Source organism: Limanda limanda, chromosome 4 (genome assembly GCF_963576545.1).
Source record: "Limanda limanda chromosome 4, fLimLim1.1, whole genome shotgun sequence".
NCBI lineage: Eukaryota > Metazoa > Chordata > Actinopteri > Pleuronectiformes > Pleuronectidae > Limanda > Limanda limanda.
In genome coordinates, this window is record NC_083639.1 from 27,843,328 (window position 1) to 27,865,544 (window position 22,217).

Sequence of the window (22,217 nt, forward strand, 5' to 3'; positions counted from 1 at the left end):
CACTCAGCAACAAACGAGTGAGTTGACAACCACAAACCATTATTTCCTCAGCTCCGGCTTCTTTGTGTCTTTTTAATGTCACTTTAAGGCGACTGCCGCCCTGAAGGCTCCAGTGAACACAAGCAGATCTTAACGTTCACTCAAGCTCAGTTTGGTCCAAATCATCAGCGTTTGTCTGACAGTATTTGAGGAGCTTCTGTTGTAGCCAGCGAACACGATCACGATCCCAAACACCAGATCCTCATGGAATCCTTCCACTAATCCAGAGCATTATTTTAACCTTGATGCCAAATCTGTTTGTACGTGAGACGATGGGATGATTTCACAGACCAGTCTGTATTTTTGGTTGAGACACGTGAAACTTTTTTGAAACTTCACAAACCCACTCTCCAGCCTGACCTCCACATTTAGCAGCATTATAAGGAACTCACTCATTTCTGCATCGGTAAATAATGAGATTCATTTGGGGGCTTAATGCAAAAAAGAAATCACTGCTTGACGGCTAATTGGGCTGCAACGATTCTCAAAGTCAGACAAAAATCGTGTGTGTGTGTGTGTCTCTATCTCTCTGTCAAACAATGACTTAATTAACTCTTTTGCAGCCAGGAAATGTAGACGTGTGCGTCCGTAGAGTTTCACACAAGTTTTGTAACTTTTCGTCTGTTTTGTTTTACTCTTTTTCGTTTACCTACTTCATTAATGTGAAGTCTGGTCCAACATGTTCTTCAGTGTTCGTCTCCTCACCAGAGTCTCACAGCCCTGATGCCTACAGACTGTTGCTGGACACAACATTTTAAATTTGATTTGATTAATTCATGTCTTTGAAACATCACAGTCCTGTAAGGATATGAAGTTCCGGCCTCTGGAGTCGTTCACCAGCCCTGAGCTCCATCACAGCCTTTCTCTCTGTGAGCGTGTAAACGTGCCACCAGTATGTGTGTGTGTGTGTGTATCCTTGTGTGTGTGTGTGTGTGTGTGTGTGTGTGTGTGTGTGTGTGCATATGTGATAAAAGCAAATATGTGAATGAGTATAACTGGAAATGTGTGGGTATTGGGATGAAGGTTTAATTGTGAGATATCACAAAACACACACATACATTTATCTGGCATAACTGTGATATTTTGTGTGTGTGTGTGTGTGTGTGTGTGTGTGTAGTGTCGTTGTGACAGCTAAGGGACCGCTAAGTGATGCTCTCCGCCCCGCTGCAGCTTTTTGTATTTCTGTGTTTCTGTGTTTCTCTGTGTGTGTGTGTGTGTGCGTGTGTGTGTGTGTGTGTGTTGCCATGGGGAACATATCAATTCTGTCTTCTTATTCTGAACCACTTATCTCCTCGACTCGAGTTTATAACGTGAGAGGAACCCGTGTCACCACCTCAGTTCTCAGGTTTCCCGGTAAACCACGACTTCAGAACCTGAAAGTCAGATGATGGTGAGGAGGATTTTCACCACAGCGGTAAAAGTCAACGTCAGAAAGCAACTGCTGTACATGAAAGAGAAGAAATGCAAACAAAGAAATTGAAAATTTAACAGCAGGAGGATGTGTGTGTGTGTGTGTGTGTTGTGTGTGCGTGTGTGTGCGTGTGTGTGTGTGTGTGTGTGTGTGTGTGTGTGTGTGTGTGTGTGTGTGCGTGTGTGTGTGTGTGTCTGTGTGTGTGTGTGTGTGTGTGCGGGGGCGTGTCCTGCAGGTTGTCTCCTCCCACCGTCCAAAGTCCTGCAGGTTCTGGTGAAGTGAAAACTGCAGCTTCCTCTGTAATGAGACCCCAGTGCATTCTGGGACTGACTCCAGCCCCTGAAGACCTTAAAGAGCAAGAGGGATTCAGATGGTTATGAACGGATGGATGATGATTGTGTCTCTGTGTGAGAACAGAGACACAATTAACCAACAAGCAGCTCGGACCAGTTTCCCTGATTTGTTTTTCACAGTTTCCACCGGCCAGGTGTTGTTGAGCGTGTTATGTTCCTCAGGGAAATAAAATCCAACCGAAGTTAAAATGTATTTCAGTTTGTTAATAGAAACACAAACAATTTGCAATTTAAAGCATTAAATAAATAATCAGAAAAATAACAATTACTTCCTGAAAAAGCACAGCTGAGGAAGTCGACCTGAGAGATTTGTGTTGTCGGCTGAATTTCACCACTTCAACACATATTCCACCTTTCTACTAAAGATATATAAATAACATCTGTTGTTTTCTCTCACGTAAAGAAAGAGCATCAACTACTGTTGCCTAGCAACGTGCTGCATATGTTTGCCAGCTGTGAGGTTTCTGCTGTTAATTCAATAAGTGGAAGGAGATTTAATTTAGTCAAACTCAAGTTTGTTGTAAATTTCTGAAATGTGCACTGGACAAAGACAGGATTTAAATGCTCTCTAATCTCCGGTGTAAACATATACATCGATAGAATATAAATTTAAGTATATGCAACATATTAAGAACTCAAAATACTTCATGAAAGTAGATTCAGCCACAGGAGTGAAACAGCAGCAGATGAAGTTTGACAGTAGAGAAGACAGCAGGTGAAATGAGAAGAAAAGAGTTCAGAGAGATTCAAGGAGATTAACATGGAAACAAAACATCACCTCTACATTTTAACTGACTTCTATCTGAGCAGAATTTACACAGATCATTTTTACTTACAACTAAAATGTATTGACTTACATTTCCAGTGTTCTGGCTTCAACTACTCAACGACTGTGATTAATTATTAATCCTTTTATTTCAATATTCTCTATATCAATCAGTCATTTGATTTGCACCTGTCTGTAACTAATGCAGGATATTTACGCCTGTGTGTGTGTGTCTGTGTGTGTGTGTGTGTGTGTGTGTGTGTGTGTGTGTGTGTGTGTGTGTTGAATCCTTGACTCAGCTCTGTACATAAGACAGAAAAGCAACAAATAGATTATTTTGCATCTTTAATCTTTGATTTCTCTTCCATTAATGTTGATTTTTCCATCACAAATTTATTTATACATGTATTCATCATTTATTCGCGGTGATAGAATTCACTGTGGGTCGAACTCGGTTTGTTTTGAAATGTGTGGATATACATTAATGTGATGTTAACCCATGGGAACAGCCTGAGCTGCTGTTTAACGTAAACTGTAGATGGTGTAAAATGGCTCAGCAGCGCACCCCAGTGGAGACCATGACATAACACACCGTCCAGCTCTGTTGGCACACATGCTCCTCATCCTGTCATAGGTTCTCTCTCTCTTCCAGGCTTTGGAATAAATATCTCTGAGTCCAGATGAGTTAAAGGTTTAAGGGGTTTTAAGGGAACAGGAGCTTTAGAGTCTTTGTTTTAAATAAATTCAACAAAAGTTTGATTCCTCTGCTTTCTTCTCAGACGTCAACATGGCAGGAGAACCGAAGCCAACTAGACCGAAAGTCCTAAAGAGATCTGCAGCTTCTCTCTACAGGTACACGCCTCTGATATCAGATCCATCAGAACCATCAGATCCATCAGATCCAATCAGATTCATCAGATTCATCAGATTCAATCAGATTCATCAGATCCAATCAGATCCATCAGATCAATCAGATTCATCAGATTCATCAGATTCATCAGATCCAATCAGATCCATCAGATCAATCAGATTCATCAGATCCATCAGATTCATCAGATCCAATCAGATTCATCAGATTCATCAAATTCATCAGATCCATCAGATCCATCAGTTCCATCAGATTCATCAGATCCAATCAGATTCATTAGATCCATCAGCTTCATCAGAACCATCAGAACCATCAGAACCATCAGATCCATCAGTTCCATCAGATTCATCAGATCCAATCAGATTCATCAGATTCATCAGATCCAATCAGATCCAATCAGATTAATCAGATTCATCAGATCCATCAGATTCATCAGATTCATCAGATCCATCAGCTTCATCAGAACCATCAGATCCACCAGTTCCATCAGATCCAATCAGATCCAATCAGATCCATCAGATCCAACAGATTTATCAGATTCATCAGTTTCAATCAGATTCAATCCGATTCATCAGATTCAGCAGGTTCATCAGATTCATCAGATTCATCAGATTCATCAGATTCATCAGATTCATCAGATTCAGTCATGTGCAGATCTTGGTGTTTCATGAACTATATAAACAGGTTATTTTAAAGCTCTGGTTCTATAAGATCAACAAATATGTTGAGTACAAGAACAAATGTCGATCTGAACCAGATTAATTGAGGAGATCCGACACTTTAAATCCACCGGGTTAACACCACCCTGCTGATGGAGGAGAGCTGAAGCTGTTTCATGAACAAAAGCACCATCTTCTATTTTTAAACGCCTCCGTCCTCGTGCATCAAAGCCTTTGAGAACTTTTAGGTTTGTTACCGTGGAACAGAGACAGAGTATTTCTGACTCTTCCCTCAAACACAAAGTGCATGACACCATCTTTAAAGTGCTTTTTTATAAACCGTAGAAGATTTATTTTCTGTTCGTGTCCTGCAGTTTTATGACAGAGGTTATATTATGGTGAGAAATCAGATTCTTTGGCAGTTTTTAGCTTAGATAAGGTATTTAAAAGACACAAAATATAATCTATAAATGTAAAGATATTAATAAAATAACAAAAAAATTGCAAATAAGTTCCTCAATCATAACTAAAGGCAGAATTCCTGAAACTGAATAAAGAAAAATTTAATAAATTAAAACAGTCCTTGAATAACAGAGTCTCAAAAGACGTAAGTACAAAACTTTGCAGTTCAAATTAACTTCAAGTTAAAGTTTCTGTCTCCTCTGATGTTCGGTGCTGGGCAGGAAGCCTCTGGATGCCGAGATTGATGAGACGAGTGCAGCAAAAGTGAACTGAAATGAACCTGGAATCCCAGTAGAGCTGTTAAAGTGGTTGATGGTTTCCCTCTGATAGTGAAACTCAAGCTGGAGCCACTGGAGGGTTTGACCCATTTAACCCTGATTCCAACCACCCGAGAATCAAAGGAGCAATCTGTCGTTACCGATGTTAGGTGCAGACGATCTGAGGGTGTGATGGGTTACAGAGACATTCTTGCGCCTTATCATCAGGGGGGTGGGGGGGGGCACTGGACAACCACTCACTCCCACATTCACACAGATGGTCACTTTAGAGCGTTGAACTGTGGGAGGAACCTGGAGGAAACCATGCAAACACTGGGAGAACATGTAAACTTCACACAGAAGGTCCCCGGCTGAACTTTAATTGAAAATCCGAACCCCAGTGACGCCCCATTCCCTCATTTCATATATATATGTTCAATTAATGTTGTAAACGTGATTCATTTACATGTATTTCTACGCAGTTATTGTATATTCCCTTTTCCTGGGGTTTAAGAACATCTGACGTGTTTGTGTCTCCTCTGGTTCTGAAACCTCGTCTCTTGTTTGGACCGAACATCTGAGGAACTGAGCTTCTGGGACGTTTGTGCTGTGACATGTGTCAGAACCTGTTAAACATCTCCCACTTTATCCACTTTCTGTTTATACAGGTTTCACTTCAGATTTTCATTCATCTCCTTCTGTCTCCTGACGTGGGAGGAAGTTGTTGTGGTTTCTTTGTCTCTCCCACACAGTTCAGAAGTATTGTATTTTTAAAAATATAACATCAATACTCGCTTTTTTTCTCCATGCAATGTTTTAAATGTGGATTTAATGTTTGTGTTAAGAAATGCATTGCATGGTTTGTATAGTCAATATTTCCTAATGTGCTTTTTCCCCCAGCGGCTACGAGTTTGACTACGATTACTACAGAGAAGAATTCTATGACAGGTAAGAGGAAGGATGGTTCTTGGAGTTCCTCCAGCGTTTCTCCTCCTGTCAGCGGAGATTCATTCAGCATCTGAGCTCTTTGATCCGTGGCTCTGTTGTTTCCAGCGATCAGCAGAAGGTTAATCGAGTTAACCTCTCGGAGGCCGGAGGTCTGATCGCTGCTCGGAGAGAAACCGCTGGACTCAAACCCGTCTCTGCTGAGGAATAACTACGGAACGAATATAGAGATTAAAGCTCTTCATGGGATCGTTGTTACGAGACGTGGAAATAAAGACGGGAACAGTTTTCACCTGTGGAAAAATACAGAGTTCATCTTCTGACTGTAACTAAACATGGATCAGTTTTGTTTGTGTGTGAGAGAATCAGCTGATGACCAAAAGCACCAGGAGATGTTTTTTGTTGATATAATAATATATTTAAAATATAATTTAACCATTAAACCATTGGAAGAGTACAATCGTTTTATATATTATATGGTAATATGCTGGAGAAGAGAACTGGTTCAGTCCAAACGCAGGAAGATGGATGCTCTGTTCTTTTGGGAGATGTTGTGGAATTATCTTTGAAGTCAGGTGAAGTCGGGAGCAACAGTAGCTGTGCAGGTGTGTGTGTCTGTGCACCTGCTGGAATGTTATTAATCTGAATAAATAAATCCCAGTTGAGATCCCAGTGTTTCCATAGACGCCAGGTTTGTCAGGCTGGAGGAGAATTGATGAACTGACGGACCTAATCCCAGCTTCGGTCAATAGCAAACTGAGAGAACGTCTCTGCTGCAGATGTCCTGATTACTCAATAAACAATAACTTCATAAACGATTGATTGGTGATAAATTACCCACAAACCCTGACAGCAGCCAAACAGTAAGAGATCCTATTCAGCATACTTTCAACAAAAGTCTCTTTAGCAGGATTATCTGTTTTGGGCTCATGAGGATCTGATGAAACTAATAATGAGGAGCATCTGGTTTGAATTGGTTGATTTACTTTGACCTCCACAGTTATGCCACAGTGTGGTGAGTAGAACCGCTCTGACAGGAGCAGCTGGAAGTAAAAAAAAAGAAAATCATCAAAGTCATCGCCGTTAAACCAAAGACGGCAGAAAGAAATTGCTGCATTTGTCATCCTGGCATCGGCCGTGCTTCCAGCAAGTCTTTTGTCTAAACGGATTTTCGTGAGAGTTGAGGTCTTTGAAACCCAAATCTCTACGTCAAGTAATGTAGAAAAATAAAGAGGGAAAGGACAAGAAGGTTTTTTTGTTCTTATAAAGTGAGCAGAGCGGAACGGAACGTGGAGATGTGCATCTGACATGAATCAGGGACGATGCTTCTGATGAGCCCGGACGTCAGTGTCTGTCTCCAATCTGAGGACGTGATCAGCCCGAGGGGAAATAATGACACTGGTGAGCATCCTCTGGCACGGGAGCAAGTCTTCATTCTAGTAACAATACAGTTGGAGAGGTTAGTCACTATAAGATTAAAGCTGCTTTCAAATGTGCACTGAACTCCGCTGTCCCTCCGTGTTGTCTTTGGAGGGACGGGCCGGGTGGACGCAGACGTCCGAGTGAGAAGCTCCAAAGCTTCTACAGGCTTTCTCCGTCGGGCCTCCGAGTAGAAAGTCAGGAGAAGGTCAGAAGAAGGTCAGGAGAATTCAATGTGTGAGCTCAGTGGGGATTCACTGCTGGACGACATTTGTAAGATGTGACAGATACAGAAATGAAAAAATCAAATAGAAAACAAATAAGAGTTTGTGATGATTAGAGCTGAAGACGGCGTCTGTGTGTTGTCAAGAGAATGACATGATCTCCACAGCGGAGTTAATACATCACTTCCTGTCTCCACCTCTTGCCTGAAGGATTTGATGCTGTTGTGAACGTGTCTGTGCAGAGGACCTCCTGCTGTGTTGTGCACGTGTGAAACACAAACTGTGGATGAACTCTGGATTTTACCTGGAGGTCAAGACAGAAAACAGCTTGAAGAAGAAGAGAAGAAAACAGTGTTGAAGTATCTGGATTATTTGCTGCATTTGATCTTAGAAAATAGAGGTACACATTATCACAGAGGGGTTACAGGGAAAATACATGGAAATCCTTGAGTTTCTTTGAGTGACAGGTCTGTGATCAGTTTATAAGGTTGTTATGCCACATGCTTGCTCAAGGAAACAAGGCAGTGGAACGAGAATCTCTGGATACAAACAATATTTTGAAACTGAGACGTTCGGAGATGATGATGCAATCCCTTCCTGATTCTGTCGTGGTTCAGGAATGACCCAAATACCAGGAATTTTACAATGTTTTACTTTTTGTACCATTGAAGATTGAAGTTCAGTTCACGTCACTTTGAGTAATTATCCATTTTCCTCTGTTATTAAGTGTTATTGCGATTGTATTGTGGGTCGTTAGGCTTTACCCTCAGGTTGGTTAAATAATAAAGTTAGCAGGTCTCTGATATGATGCTCGTTATGAAGAGTATATGGTCCATCCTTCTTCAGATGTTCTTATTTCTAAGAATGTGTAGCCCTCACATGGAAGTCAATATGGACGAGAGAACACTATTTTTTAGAAGAAGGTTTTTGATCCAAGGGGAAAGGATCAGGTCCACTCCCCCTGGTGGTGAACAGTCCTGCAGCCAACAGCCCTCATAACAGTCCGGGGGTTATTCAATGTCGTCTTCTGACTCCAGTCAAGACGCATCAAACTTTGTCTATTCTGAATAGAGACTGCAGAGCGGGGGGGCAATCCAGGTTCCTCTATCTCCCAGGGAGGGAAGATCAGTTGTTGTCAGGCCTGGACTGGAATGAGGACTCAGAAGCAGAGAATATCACGTACCAGCACACTTTATTGATTTCAGAACCTCAATGCAGAGTGACAAACAAGAAGGCTATGAAAATCTCACTAACTATATCTATATAATAATATAATACTTGGCAAGCAATAACTGGGGAAAAAGAACTTCCTAATAAATACAAAACATACACTAGAAAAAGAAAAAGCTTTTAAACATAAACCACTCCCGAAGGAGGACAAACAAATGGCAAGAGCAAGAAATCAAAAGCGCTCCCGAAGGAGGAAAACCCAACTACTAATAAATGGGGCAAAAGAAAAGGCTCACCTAAACAGGAGGCTCAACAAACTAACTAAATCTCTCTTAACATAAATCGCTCCAAAAGGGAGGAAGAAAAACAGTTTACAAACAACACAAAACAAAGCTAAACTGGAAAACTTTAACAAACAAAAAATCACTCTCAAGGAGGAAACAGAAAACAACTTACGTGGCGTAGCGAGAAACTCTTTGGCAAAAACGACAATGACTGTGGGTAAGGCTTAGGTGCACGAACAAGAACGAAACACTTCGGCACAAGACAAAGGGGAGACGCAGACTATAAGCACATGAGGGTGAAGGGAACAGGTGGAAACAATCAGAGACAATCAGACCGGTGACACATGAGGAAGGGCAAGTGACCTGAAACGAGAGGAGAGTTAGGATTTCAAAAAAAAACAGGAAGTTACGAGACAAAAACCCCAAGACAAGACAAACCTCACCACGGTGTGACAGTTGTGTCTCTTTAATTCCCTGAATAATGCATCACTTTCCCCCTTTGGAGGGAACAGCCAGAGAATTCAACTCGGTATTTGCTCTCTTGCACCATTGCACAAACCAAACCAAACTGCTCCAGTTGAATCCAAAAGTTTCATCAGTGGAGTGGCTGTCGACCAAGTCGTCCAATAACCAGAGTGTCGCTGGTTTTACCCGATGGATCCGGCAGTGTTATAGAAACGTGCAGCCATCTATAGAGCGCTGTATACATGCTGTACATTTGCAATCCATTCAACAAATGAAGTCAAAGTAAAATGCAGAGGACGTTGAATGAAGTTAATTAAGTTTTGCATCAGTTGAATCACACTGGGTCACGTCCAGCTGCTTTACACTGATGAAGACGTGACCTCCCGGGCTGAACACAGAAAACACACAATGATGCAATTAACATGGACGCACACTTCTGTTCTTGATCTATGAGCTTAAGGCACAACAATAAATAACAGAAGTACAGTCGTCATCAGCCACAGTCCTCATGCACAGTGTGGTACTGTACATGCACAGAAGGCATTAACTACTTGTATAGTTTACTATATATATTCTATACTTGTGGGGGTAGCAGACTGAATTAAATAGACCAGACTCCCTTCTCTATTCCATCGGCTTCCCGTGGGAGACCCTGAGTCGGGACCGGGCCAGATGGGAGAATAATCCCTCCGGCATGTTCTGCTCTCGCCTCGGGCCGCTCCATGTGTTTGGAATACCTCCACACAGATGCGTCCATGGGGCATCGTCCTAATCAGATGTCCCAACTACCTGAACTGGCTTTCTTCAATGCAGAAGAGTGGCCCGGCGACGCTCCTTCCAGAGGTTGGACTTCTTCAGCCCGGTCGCCCTGGAAGAGAAAAGCAGGACAGGATTCAACCCGGTGGCTTCATCAGCCTCTTAACCAACAGCCAGTCTCCGGCTGCTGGCTGGAGACATCATGTTCTGATGTCTGCGCAGACGATGGTGATCATTGATGTCTCCAGCCAGTAGCCGAGACATCATGTTCTCAGATTTGTCCGTCCGTCCAATTCTTGAGGGAATTTCTTCATATTTGGTGAATAAAACTCTTTGTTGGTGGAAGGTTAAAAATCCCTGTGATTTCCAAGAAACACATTTTTGATCTTGTGGACTCAACATCTCAGGAGCATCTAGACGGAATTTCTTTGGAGGTCAAGGTCACGGTGACCTCACTAAACAGTTTATTGCCTTGTTAATGTGTCGTTTCAAGGGACAACTTGAGATCATCCTTGAAAATCTGGAACCAGACTTCACCCAGACTCACAGATTAACAGATTAAATCTGGTCGTTAAAAGCCGAGGTCACAGTGGCCTCACGGAACATTCTGCCTTAGAGTAGATTCTGGAGCTCAGAAGCTCCCTGGTTTGACGTCATCTGACCGACTTGACCTCCTGACGTTTGAATGCGCAGTGAATCTTCAGAGTTGAAAGCTTTGTCTGCTCCCTTTACGCAGAAACGTTTTGTCCAAACGGTAGGATGAAATTGTCCCATTACACGATATGATTAACCTTCAGTTCTTCCTATCCCTGTAGAGATGCTTGTTGACGTAGGAGAGGGAAGCTTCTCGCCATCTGGACAAATGATCCGTGGTGATTATCAGACCTATTTCTTTAGAGTTTTATGATCCTCTGCAGTGTTGGCGACTGAGCGCAAATCCAAATAAAACCTGGGCAAGTGTAAATCTGAGGATTTTCTTTGGGCTACATGTCAAAATCAGGCCGGAAAAAAAAGTGTCAAAACAGTGATCAAATAAAGTTACTGAAACTCAGGCGGCAGTGGAGTGAATAAGCTCGAGGTCAGAATGGTGGAAATAAATCAGCCTTTTCCACACAGATCTCCCAAAATATCATGAACTCTCACAGATTCTAACTGAGGGTTAGGGTTAAGTCCATGATGAGCTCTCTGGTCTGAGGTTTTCAGGACCAGGTTGTTTTCTGTGTATCTCCGGGTTTTGACTTAAAGGGACTCTCACCTTTGTTGCATTTTTACACTTTTTGTGGATAAGGTTAAATTGGTATTAATAAGGTAATGACACTCTAAAATGCAAGACAGACCCACCAGGAGTAAAAACAAACAATTATTTCACTCTCATAATATTTAGTGAAAACTTCAACCAATAAAGGCAGGCAGTAGGTTGTAAGTCTGCTTGTAAATAAAGTTTCTTCAAAAAAATAAAAACACCGAGATGGTTGTAAGTCTGCTTGTGTAAATAAAGTTTCTTAAATAAAACACAGCGGATGGGAACGAGGGGGTGGGGCATTGGAGGACGGCGGGATGATTTGAATGTGCTGTAATTCTCAAATGCAACAAAGGTGAGAGTCCCTTTAAATTAAGAGCTTCACAATGGTTCTATTTATAATGCTTCATTCTTTTAAATCCCTTGTTATAACATTCTTTCATCAGAGAGCCACTCCTGATTTTACCCGCATTTTAATTATATTTTGTTAAGAATTTTGTGTCTTTAAGAATGAATGAATATTTTGGTTTATTCTTTGTAAATTCCTTAATTATCACAAATCTAGAAAACAGTCTTAGTTATTGTTGGTTAATTGTGAATTTAAATAAAATATATATATATTTTTTGTAGTATTATGCAGAACAAAGCAATATACAGTAAATCATCTGCTTTAATGTCCTCACATTAATGTGGTGAGTTTTGTCATTTGTCATTTCTCATCGTATTCGGTCACTGAGTCGGATCATCTGATGTATAGCGTTTATTACAATGTGACAATTCCACTTATATAATACTGATGTATATTACCAAACATACTCCCCGTCTGGATTTTGTTCCATGACAACGTTTTTCCATTTTTCCTTCAGGGGACCAAGACAGCAAGTTCCCTCCAAAATGTGTTTACTGTTACAAGACTTCTATATTAATTAATTTCTCAGAATAACTTAATTTCTATTCCGTCTGTTGATTCGATTTTCATCTTAGTTCACCCTTCGTTCTTCTGAGTTCTTAACTTTGTCCGTTATTTCTCCTCCTCTTTCCTCCCTGTCTCTCTCTCCTCTCTGTCTCTCCCTCCCTCCTGTCCTCCCTCCTTCCTGTCTCTCTCTCCTCCCTCTCTCTCTCCTCTCTGTCTCTCCCTCCCTCCTGTCCTCCCTCCCTCCTGTCCTCCCTTCGGTCTGTCTCTCTCTCCTCTCTCTCTCTCTCCTTCCTGTCCTTCCTCCTTCCTGTCCTCACTCCTCCCTTTCTCTCTCTCCTCTCTGTCTCTCTCTCCTCCCTGTCTCTCTCTCCCTCCTGTCTGTCTCTCTCTCCTTCCTGTCCTCCCTCCCTCCTGTCCTCCCTCCTTCCTGTCCTCCCTCCTTCCTGTCTCTCTCTCCTCTCTGTCTCTCCCTCCCTCCTGTCCTCCCTCCTTCCTGTCTCTCTCTCCTCCCTCTCTCTCCCTCCTGTCCTCCCTCCCTCCTGTCCTCCCTTCTGTCTGTCTCTCTCTCCTCCCTGTCTCCCTCTCCTCCCTCTCTCTCCCTCCTCTCTGTCTCTCCCTCCCTCCTGTCCTCCCTCTTTCCTGTCCTCACTCCTGTCTGACTTCCTCTCCTCTCTCTCTCTCTCTCTCCTTCCTGTCTCTCTCTCCTGTCTGTCTCTCTCTCCTCTCTGTCTCCCTCTCCTTCCTGTCCTCCCTCTTTTCTGTCCTCCCTCCTGTCTGTCTCTCTCCCTCCTGTCCTCCCTCCTGTCTGTCTCTCTCTCCTTCCTGTCCTCTCTCCCTCTTGTCCTCCCTCCTGTCTGTCTCTCTCCCTCCTGTCCTCCCTCGTGTCTGTCTCTCTCTCCTTCCTGTCCTCCCTCCCTCCTGTCCTGCCTCCTTCCTGTCCTCCCTCCTGTCTGTCTCTCTCCCTCCTGTCCTCCCTCCTGTCTGTCTCTCTCTCCTTCCTGTCCTCTCTCCCTCTTGTCCTCCCTCCTGTCTGTCTCTGCAGGTTGTTTGAGTTCCGTGGCCGGGTGTCTCCGGTTCCCCGGGTGGTGCCCGTCAAACGCCCGCGGCTGGCAGTGCCCCTGGTGCGACGAGTCAAGTCCCTGCCGGTCAAGCTGCTGGCGCGGAACGCCTCGGTGCTCCCGACCAGCAACGGGAACAAACAGAGATGTGAGTAGCTGCTTATTAAACATCCAGCTGAGACATATTCAGATATTCATTATCCAGCAGAGAAGGTAAATCAGCAGTGGAGCGATGCTGCTGCTTGTGTTCAGACTCAATCGTTTGTGTCCATCGGGTTTTTAACGTGCCCCAGATACCCAGGAGCATCGAGAATCTCCCCACAAAACGTCCACATGTCTCCAGTGTTATTAAATATGAACCTGACTGACTCCAGATCTGATTCCCTCTCATGATCGTCCAGAACCTCCCTTCTTCTACCAGCTCCTCTTCACTGTGTCCCCGTAGCAAAACACATATGTAATATGTTCTCAATTAGATATTCAGATCACATTGGCTTGTGTTGAACTGCACCTACACTTTCAAATACAACTTGAATACATTCAAATAATAATAAAATTAGTAATAATGTCAAAAAGGAATTTTTAACAATCAGATTTTAGTTTTTTCTTTTTGAATATCATTCGATATCATACTGGAGAAATACTTATATAAAACATAGTTACGTCTTTTTAATAATAATAATATTAAAGAAAGTAAAATCTCTCTGTCTACTTATCTATCTATCTCTCTACCTCTCTCTCTATTTATCTATCTATATCTCTATCTTTCTCTCTCTCTCTTGCTCTCTCTCTCTCTCTATTGCTCTATCTATCTATCTATCTATCTATCTATCTATCTATCTATCTATCTATCTATCTATCTATCTATCTATCTATCTATCTATCTATCTATCTATCTATCTATCTATCTATCTATCTATCTATCTATCTATCTATCTATCTATCTATCTATCTATCTATCTATCTATCTATCTGTCTGTCTGTCTGTCTGTCTGTCTATCTCTCTATCTATCTATCTATCTATCTATCTATCTATCTATCTATCTGTCTGTCTGTCTGTCTGTCTGTCTGTCTGTCTGTCTATCTCTCTATCTATCTATCTATCTATCTATCTATCTATCTATCTATCTATCTATCTATCTATCTATCTATCTATCTATCTATCTATCTATCTATCTATCTATCTATCTATCTATCTATCTATCTATCTATCTATCTATCTATCTATCTATCTGTCTGTCTGTCTGTCTATCTCTCTATCTATCTATCTATCTATCTATCTATCTATCTATCTATCTATCTATCTATCTATCTATCTATCTATCTATCTATCTATCTATCTATCTATCTATCTATCTATCTATCTATCTATCTATCTATCTATCCATCTATCTATCTATCTGTCTGTCTGTCTGTCTGTCTGTCTGTCTGTCTGTCTGTCTGTCTGTCTGTCTGTCTGTCTGTCTGTCTGTCTCTCTATCTATCTATCTATCTATCTATCTTTCTATCTATCTATCTATCTATCTATCTATCTATCTATCTATCTATCTATCTATCTATCTATCTATCTATCTATCTATCTATCTATCTATCTATCTATCTATCTATCTATCGATCGATCGATCGATCGATCTATCTATCTATCTATCTATCTATCTATCTATCTATCTATCTATCTATCTATCTATCTATCTATCTATCTATCTATCTATCTATCTATCTATCTATCTATCTATCTATCTATCTATCTATCTATCTATCTATCTATCTATCTACCTACCTACCTACCTACCTACCTACCTATCCATCCATCCATCCATCCATCCATCCATCCATCCATCCATCCATCCATCCATCCATCCATCCATCCATCCATCCATCCATCCATCCATCCATCCATCTATCTATCTATCTATCTATCTATCTATCTATCTATCTATCTATCTATCTATCTGTTGTTGCATTGAAAGTTTTAGTAAAATTTAAAGCTACTAAACGTAATGTCAGAGTCTGAATCTTCTGACTCGTCTCTCTCGTTCTCCCCTCCCTCCCTCCCTCACTCTGACTCTGACTCTGACTCAAACCCTTCATCTTCCCTTCATCTTCCCTTCAGCTCTCATGTTTTACATGTCAGTGGCAGGTTCAGGCAGCGGGTCGACTGTTGTCACTTTGGTTTTTGCATCCTGCTCATTAAACATTCATCCGGCATCATGTTCAGATTGCAGATCTGTGGAGAGACGCTGACGCTGACTCAGCTCTTTTCACATTTGACTTCGACCTGGACCTTTTCTTTCCAAGCAGCAGCTTTGTTGTTTTCTTTCACTTCTGCAGTTTTCATGTCACTGATCTGAGTGTGTTTCTGTGTACTCATCAAAGTTGCAACAAAAGTGGTTTTGAAAAGAAAAAATCAAACAGCCACACAAGAGTTTCTTCTTCTTCACTCTTCTTCACACTGGAAAGTTCATAATAAAGAACTGACAGGTTTCTTTCCTCTCAGTTCTTGCTTTGAAACTTCAAATCTTCTTCCTTCTTCCTTCTTCCTTCTTCCTTCTTCCTTCTTCCTTCTTCCTTCTTCCTTCTTCCTTCTTCCTTCTTCCATCTTCCTTCTTCCTTCTTCCTTCTTCCTCCCTTACTGCCTCCTTTCACCAAGTGTCATGCGAATCTGTCCACGGGGTGTGTTGCATTATCTTGCTAACTAAAAGTAACAAAAGTAGATCGATCAATCAATCAATTAATTTGTATTCGTATCGCCCATATTCACAAATCACAACTTGTCTCATAGAGTTTAACAAGGTGCGACATCCTCTGTTCTGAACCCTTGAATAAAAGTAAAAACTACCAAAACAAACCTTTTAACATACAAAATAAAACGTAGAAGCCTCAGAGATTCACATGTGAGAGTTTCCTCTCAGGACGGACAGAAGTGCAACAGATGCTTCGTGTAACTGAACAAATCGAGAAAATAACAGTATATACAGCTCGTAACATAATGGAAAGTTCAGTCAATATTTAAAGTAATTGTACATAAGAAAGTGTTTGGTCCAGATGAAGGGTTTTTGTTACAGTTTTCTTCCTGACTCTTATGAAATGGGTCCCACTCGGCCGTGGCCACAGAGCTGAACTCAGCCGGGTATCAACCTTGTGACGGAGGATTCACGCCGCTGGTGACAGCTGCTGTTTCAAGTGGTTCTTCATTGGCAGCTCACTCATCTCTGTTGATGTTGGCAGCCCAGGTTTTATTTTATGTTGAATGTTCCTGAAAAAAAAATGTTTTGGACAATACCCAGCCAGATGGGAAATGTTGAAGTATCGAGCTAGAATTTCAAAATGATCGGATTATGAGAAAAATTATCGTACGCGACCAGAATAGAGATCGGACGCTCGATACCGATGTTACGAAGCTTTGCGAGGTTCTGAAGCAAATTACAGGTTTATCTAAATAATCTTTTTCAAAGCAAGAGGCTGTTCTATGAAACATGAGACAGGAAGGACTTGTGTTGAGTCACGTTCATCATCACAAGCATGATCGGCTGAAAAACATCACGGGAGAAGAGATGTGTAAACACAGGCATGATCCATGTTTTACCATCTAGATTACACAGATAATTACCAAATTATTAAATATGTATTATTGATTGTACATCTTACTGAGGGCAGAATGATCGTACATCTGCCAGAACTGCATCTGCTGTCATCCATATACACACAAAGTAAATCCACAAAGTGCCAGTGACAAACCATAACATGTTCCTCCAAAGCAACATGTCTTCAATGAAAATAAATAAGTACAGTATGTGTTAAAGATAAATATTTGATAAAAAAGAAACAAGCTTTCATGGAGGATAGAAAGGAGATCTTACATCTACCCAGAATGCACTGGGGCTGCTGGGAGAAGCTGTTCTTGGTTAGAGGCCTGTGATGAAACCATCCTCCTCATCCGGCTGCTGGTTATTTCATTACGAGGTTTCCTGCTGTCACTCAGGTTCCAGCTGTGCACAGAGGTTAACAAATCAGGCTGGTAATTAAATTAATGAAAATACAAACTGTGGAAAGGTCATTCATTAGAGCTGCTTTCAGACGTTTGCTGCAAAGTCTCCCGAGGTTATCCAGAGGGGCAGTCTGTGAGAATACCAGGGTCAGGGTCAGGGTCAGGGTCAGGGTCAGGGTCAGGGTGAGCCCGATTAGAACATCAAGGCAATGAGTGTGGAAGAAGGACGTGTTGATGAGGTTTCTTACCTTAAAAAATGAATACCTGCTAAACTTGTCTCACTCAGACAATCTCCCGCTGCCTTCTTCTTCATATGAGTCTGGAGAATGTCCCGAACTCAAACACCTTGATGTTCCAGCTCCGATGTGTCCTCGGATCAGACACTGACCCCCACAGCTGATGTGTGGAGTGTGATGGATGTGATGTGTGTGTGTTCACGGGTGAGTGAGGCCTGTGATGGAAAGTGAAGAAGTGCTTCATCAGTTCAGTCCATCTCCTGTTACTGACAGGATCCATCCAGCCACTGAGAGAGAGAGAGAGAGAGAGAGAGACATTTCTTCAGGGGAAGTTAAAACAGTGTGAACTTTCTTCACTTCTACAAGTGTTGGATTAAGATGGGATTTCCGAGTTCTTACTGGTGGGAATCAGACGTGATGGGAACTTCACTTGTTTTCCATTTAAAGAGAAGAAGAACTCAGAGTACAGAGGCATCCTCTTGTCTCCTGTTGCTCCCCCTGCTGGGACCGTGCAGAGGTCAGACGTCTGAGCTGAAGAGAAAATGCAGTAATTCCGGAGCTGCCTTGAATTCAGTGTTGAGGAAACCCAGTGGGATCCGAGCTCCTGTCGACTGACAGACTCCAGGCTCTTCACTCAGAGCTCCTGCTGTTTAAATGAGCCCCAAACGCTCTGAGATAAGGTTTATCATTAGATCATGTGTCTCACTAATCTGTTGTCATAGTACATTTGATCCAATTGGACTCAGATATTTGCAAAGTTCTCTTTCCTCCTCTTGTCTCTATACGTTTAAAATGCCAAATACATACTGACAGTTTTCCTTCTGGCTTCTGGCTCCAAACTCTGTCCTGGTCTGGATCCTATCTGGGAAACTTTGGCTGCATGTCTGGGCAGTGGGAGGAAGATGAGTTGCGTCAATCAGAAAAATCCAGAAACAATCATTTGCTTATTAATAGAATTATTTGATGTTAACATTGTTGTCAGGCTTAAGATACACAAACCTTTATATTCAAGGATAAAAAGAAAAAAAATTATCTCCTGGAGCTGTGAGAGGATCCCAACTAGGGTTGCAAAATTCCGGGAATATTCAAAGTTGGAAACTTTCCATGGGAATTAACGGGAATATACGGGAATTAACGGGAATAAACTGGAAATGTTGTGGGTAATTTATACTAACTGTATTTACCTTTTCATATACAGACATAAATATAAACATTTTGTTTTGTCATAGGCTGATTTGAGCCCTGAGGAAACTTTGGGCACTTGACTTTATGCTTCTGCATCGTTGTGTCATTCTTAACATAGGTCTTTGCACAGTATTTGCAAATGTACACAGCCTTTCCTTCTACCTTGGATGGGGTGAAATGTCTCCACACATGAGAGAGTGCACGTGGCATTGTTCTGTAGAATAAGATGAGAAAAAAGTTTGTAAAAAAACGCTAATGCAATGCCAGAGATATAAATAATTGGCCAAACAATTGGAATCTTCTGTAAACATATTTTACAATTGATGGATAAACGTATGGAAATAGGCTAGATGAACAGATGAACAATCCTCAATCAGCATGCTAATATATTTTCCCCAGTAATATCATGGAAACTTACCTGACTAGTCCTGCTCACTACAGCAGGCCTCAATAGCCCTGCTGTAGAGTGAAGGATGCTGGGAGTTATCTGTGCATGTGATGGAAGAATGCACAGTGGAGGGTTGAAACTCAACGTGCAGCGTGTGATGCATTCCATACATCTTTAAAATAGAGTTTTGAATGATGTTTTTATTGCTCAGCGTTTAATTTGCATAGTTTTTTTTTTTTTTCAAAATTCCCGAGCTTAATATTCCCGTGGAAAGTTTCCAGAAAGTTTCCGGAAATTTACCGGAAACTTACCGCCCCTTTGCAACCCTAATCCCAACACAAGATTAGTTCAACATATCTCAGAAGAACTCATATTTTCAAATTATATGGATTTATATAAAACTTTATGGCGATCTAATGTTCGGCCTCGCACAATGGCTTATTTCACCGACTCCCCCCAGACCACAACTCAGTGATACTGTCAGGGAGGTGCAATAAAACCTGGAGGAGAATACTCTAACTTGTCAAACATCAATAGTAAAATACTTCCCTAGTGCCGTTTTTCTCCTCCTCCTCTTATTACAGCTTTTAACTTCAGAGGGAATCAAGTGTTACCACAAGTGTTTTATAGCATCTGACTTTTATTAGATCCTGAGGAGGAAGAGAAACGCAGCTTTGGATGCAACATATTGCAAAATTCTGATCGAAAGGTAACCTTTTGAAATCCAGGCCAACGGGCTGGAGGAACATCTGAGATTCATTAACCTCTCAGACGGGACCTGGGTCTTCTCAGGCGCCGATCCCCTGTTAGTGCCATAGACCCAGACTCTGTGAACTGTGCAGTTATCATCAGACACTGATGCACATGCAGCCCGGCTACCTACATGTGGAAAACCTGCGGTGTACAGATTTATATCTATTCAATTATGGATTTACTGGGAAAATAAACACATTAAATTCACAGGTAAATTTTACGACACAGAGTGTGTTTTTTACGTTGGTTGAGTTCTCGTGCAATGAGCGAACAAACTTGCTTTGAATATTACTTGAAAGAGTTTCTCTAGATGATTAACTGTAGGATAAAACCCCTGGAATAGAGAACTGTTTGCTTGATGCATTCATATGCAGAGCGAATGTGTTATCAACCGACTTCATGACGAATCCTTCCAAAGATGGTAAAATATTTATGGATGCTTTTCTACCAGGGCTGGTAGAGTTTTATTTCAAGAAAATCATTTGGCAAAACATAATTCTTTAGAAAGTGAATTGTCTGCAGCTGTGGATCTTGTCAAACTCTGCAGATCTGGCACTTTGAGGTTGTGTAGATGAGTATTGAAAGATCTGACTTTAAAACCAGAGTGAGGAGGAGATAGTTTTAGTGCATCTGAAGACCGAGACAGATTCCTCTCAGCTGGGATTGCGTGTTGAGACATGTCCATTGACAGCAGAGACGTGCGGATGAGAGAGAGTGAGCGAGAAAGAAAACAATTAGACGGCAGGAAAATCAAGAAATGGGACGAGATACAAACGGATTCACAGGGAAGTGGACAAGAAATCAGGGAAGAGGGGAGAGAGAAGGGAAGAAAGACATGGGAGCAAGACAAGAATAATGGAAGAAGCACAGAAAACAAGGAGAGGGAGGGAGGGAGGGAGGAGTGGTGGAAGAGCATTGAGCAACATCCCCTCAGTCGGTGAAATATGGTAATAATCGTGAGTTTATTGTGGTGAAACAAAAAACAACCACCAGATGTGTTGCATGACTCCAGTTGTTTTCTGCTGCTACTAATGTACTCATCACTCTGCCCCCCCACCCTGTCTCTTTCTCTCTCTCCTCTTTTCTGTCGTTCGCTCCAGAAACTTGTGAATGCTTCATTGTTTTTTTTATTGCAGGACAAACAATAAAAAATACATTTCAGTGCAGAATAAGATGAGTTAATTAAACTGCTAAATCAGGTAAATAAAGGAAATTCAAGTAAAAATCATTGAAGTTAACAAATAGAAATATACGATATATATATTTATCTCGGATTGAATTTGAAAATCTATATTGCCTGTACATTACATCCACAAAATACCTGCATCTTCAAAGTCGTGATTTAACAATAGTCATAATGTGGAAAAGTCTTCATTAGTAACAATATTTTAAGTCATTAAATCATTTATATGGATTGAAATTCCATATAAAAAATGATTTTGAAATATAAAAAAATCACAGAGCCAAATAAGACCCGAGGCTCGGATCCACTTTCTCAGGATGTGTTGGTTCAGCTGCTCGTGAAAATTGATGGATCCCAAAAGAATGAAACCTGACGTTTTTGGTTCCAAGACATTTTCTCTGGTGTTTGCTTCACATAAACAATAACCATCAGAAATGTCACTGACAGATTCCCAAGAATCCCCTCCCCCCCCCCCTGGCTGTGGTCAGACGGTTCAGGCAGGTTGCTGGTGATGTCATGGACCTCGGAGAATCACATGAGCAGTGCAGTGTTTCAAATTCATGTGTCTCCTCAGGATTCAGTTCTTTCTAACTTTAGTTTCCAGCATGAGACTGAAGCACGAGCTCAATAAAGTTCCACATACATTAGAATAATTGTATAAATTAACTTTCTGGAAACTTATATTATTATTAGGAGCCTGAACACTAACTTTTCTCATTTCTGTCTGTATGTGTGTGTCTCTCTCTCTCTCTCTCTCTCTCTCTCTTCCTTCCATCCCTCTCTCTCTCTCTCTCTGTCTCTAGCAGCAGTGAGAGGTGCAGAGCTTCGGGCGATCAAGTCCGAGTTGACTCAGATTAAAACCAACATCGAAGCGTTGCTGGGCAGACTGGAGCAGATCACAGAAGACGCACACATCACCGCCACAGGTGACTCACACAACACAGTCACACACTGTGAACCTATAGATGGAGACATGCTGAGAAATATGAACTGTGAGAGTCGTTGGAGTAATAACTGTCACTCTCATCCCACACCTCACTTTAGTCTTGTGTGCTCTTTAGATTCACAGGGGGGAATAAATCATTTTCACATCAAGAGAAACACGCAGGAAATAACTTGAAACACATTTCAGTGATATCACTTCCTTGGGTTTTGTCTGCAGCCTTAACTGGATTTTTTTTGTAATGAAACA

The 22,217-nt window shown here is 41.5% G+C and overlaps 1 protein-coding gene across 1 annotated transcript in view; it reads left to right on the plus strand.

Moving 5' to 3' along the window:
- raly (RALY heterogeneous nuclear ribonucleoprotein) overlaps positions 1-22,217 on the plus strand; it is a 32,050-nt gene that overhangs the window by 1,006 nt on the left and 8,827 nt on the right. The window contains exons 2-5 of the mRNA XM_061070422.1: positions 3,349-3,421; positions 5,716-5,763; positions 13,277-13,440; positions 21,829-21,951. Coding sequence (XP_060926405.1) covers positions 3,349-3,421; positions 5,716-5,763; positions 13,277-13,440; positions 21,829-21,951 — 408 coding nt within the window. The remainder of the gene's footprint in view (positions 1-3,348; positions 3,422-5,715; positions 5,764-13,276; positions 13,441-21,828; positions 21,952-22,217) is intronic.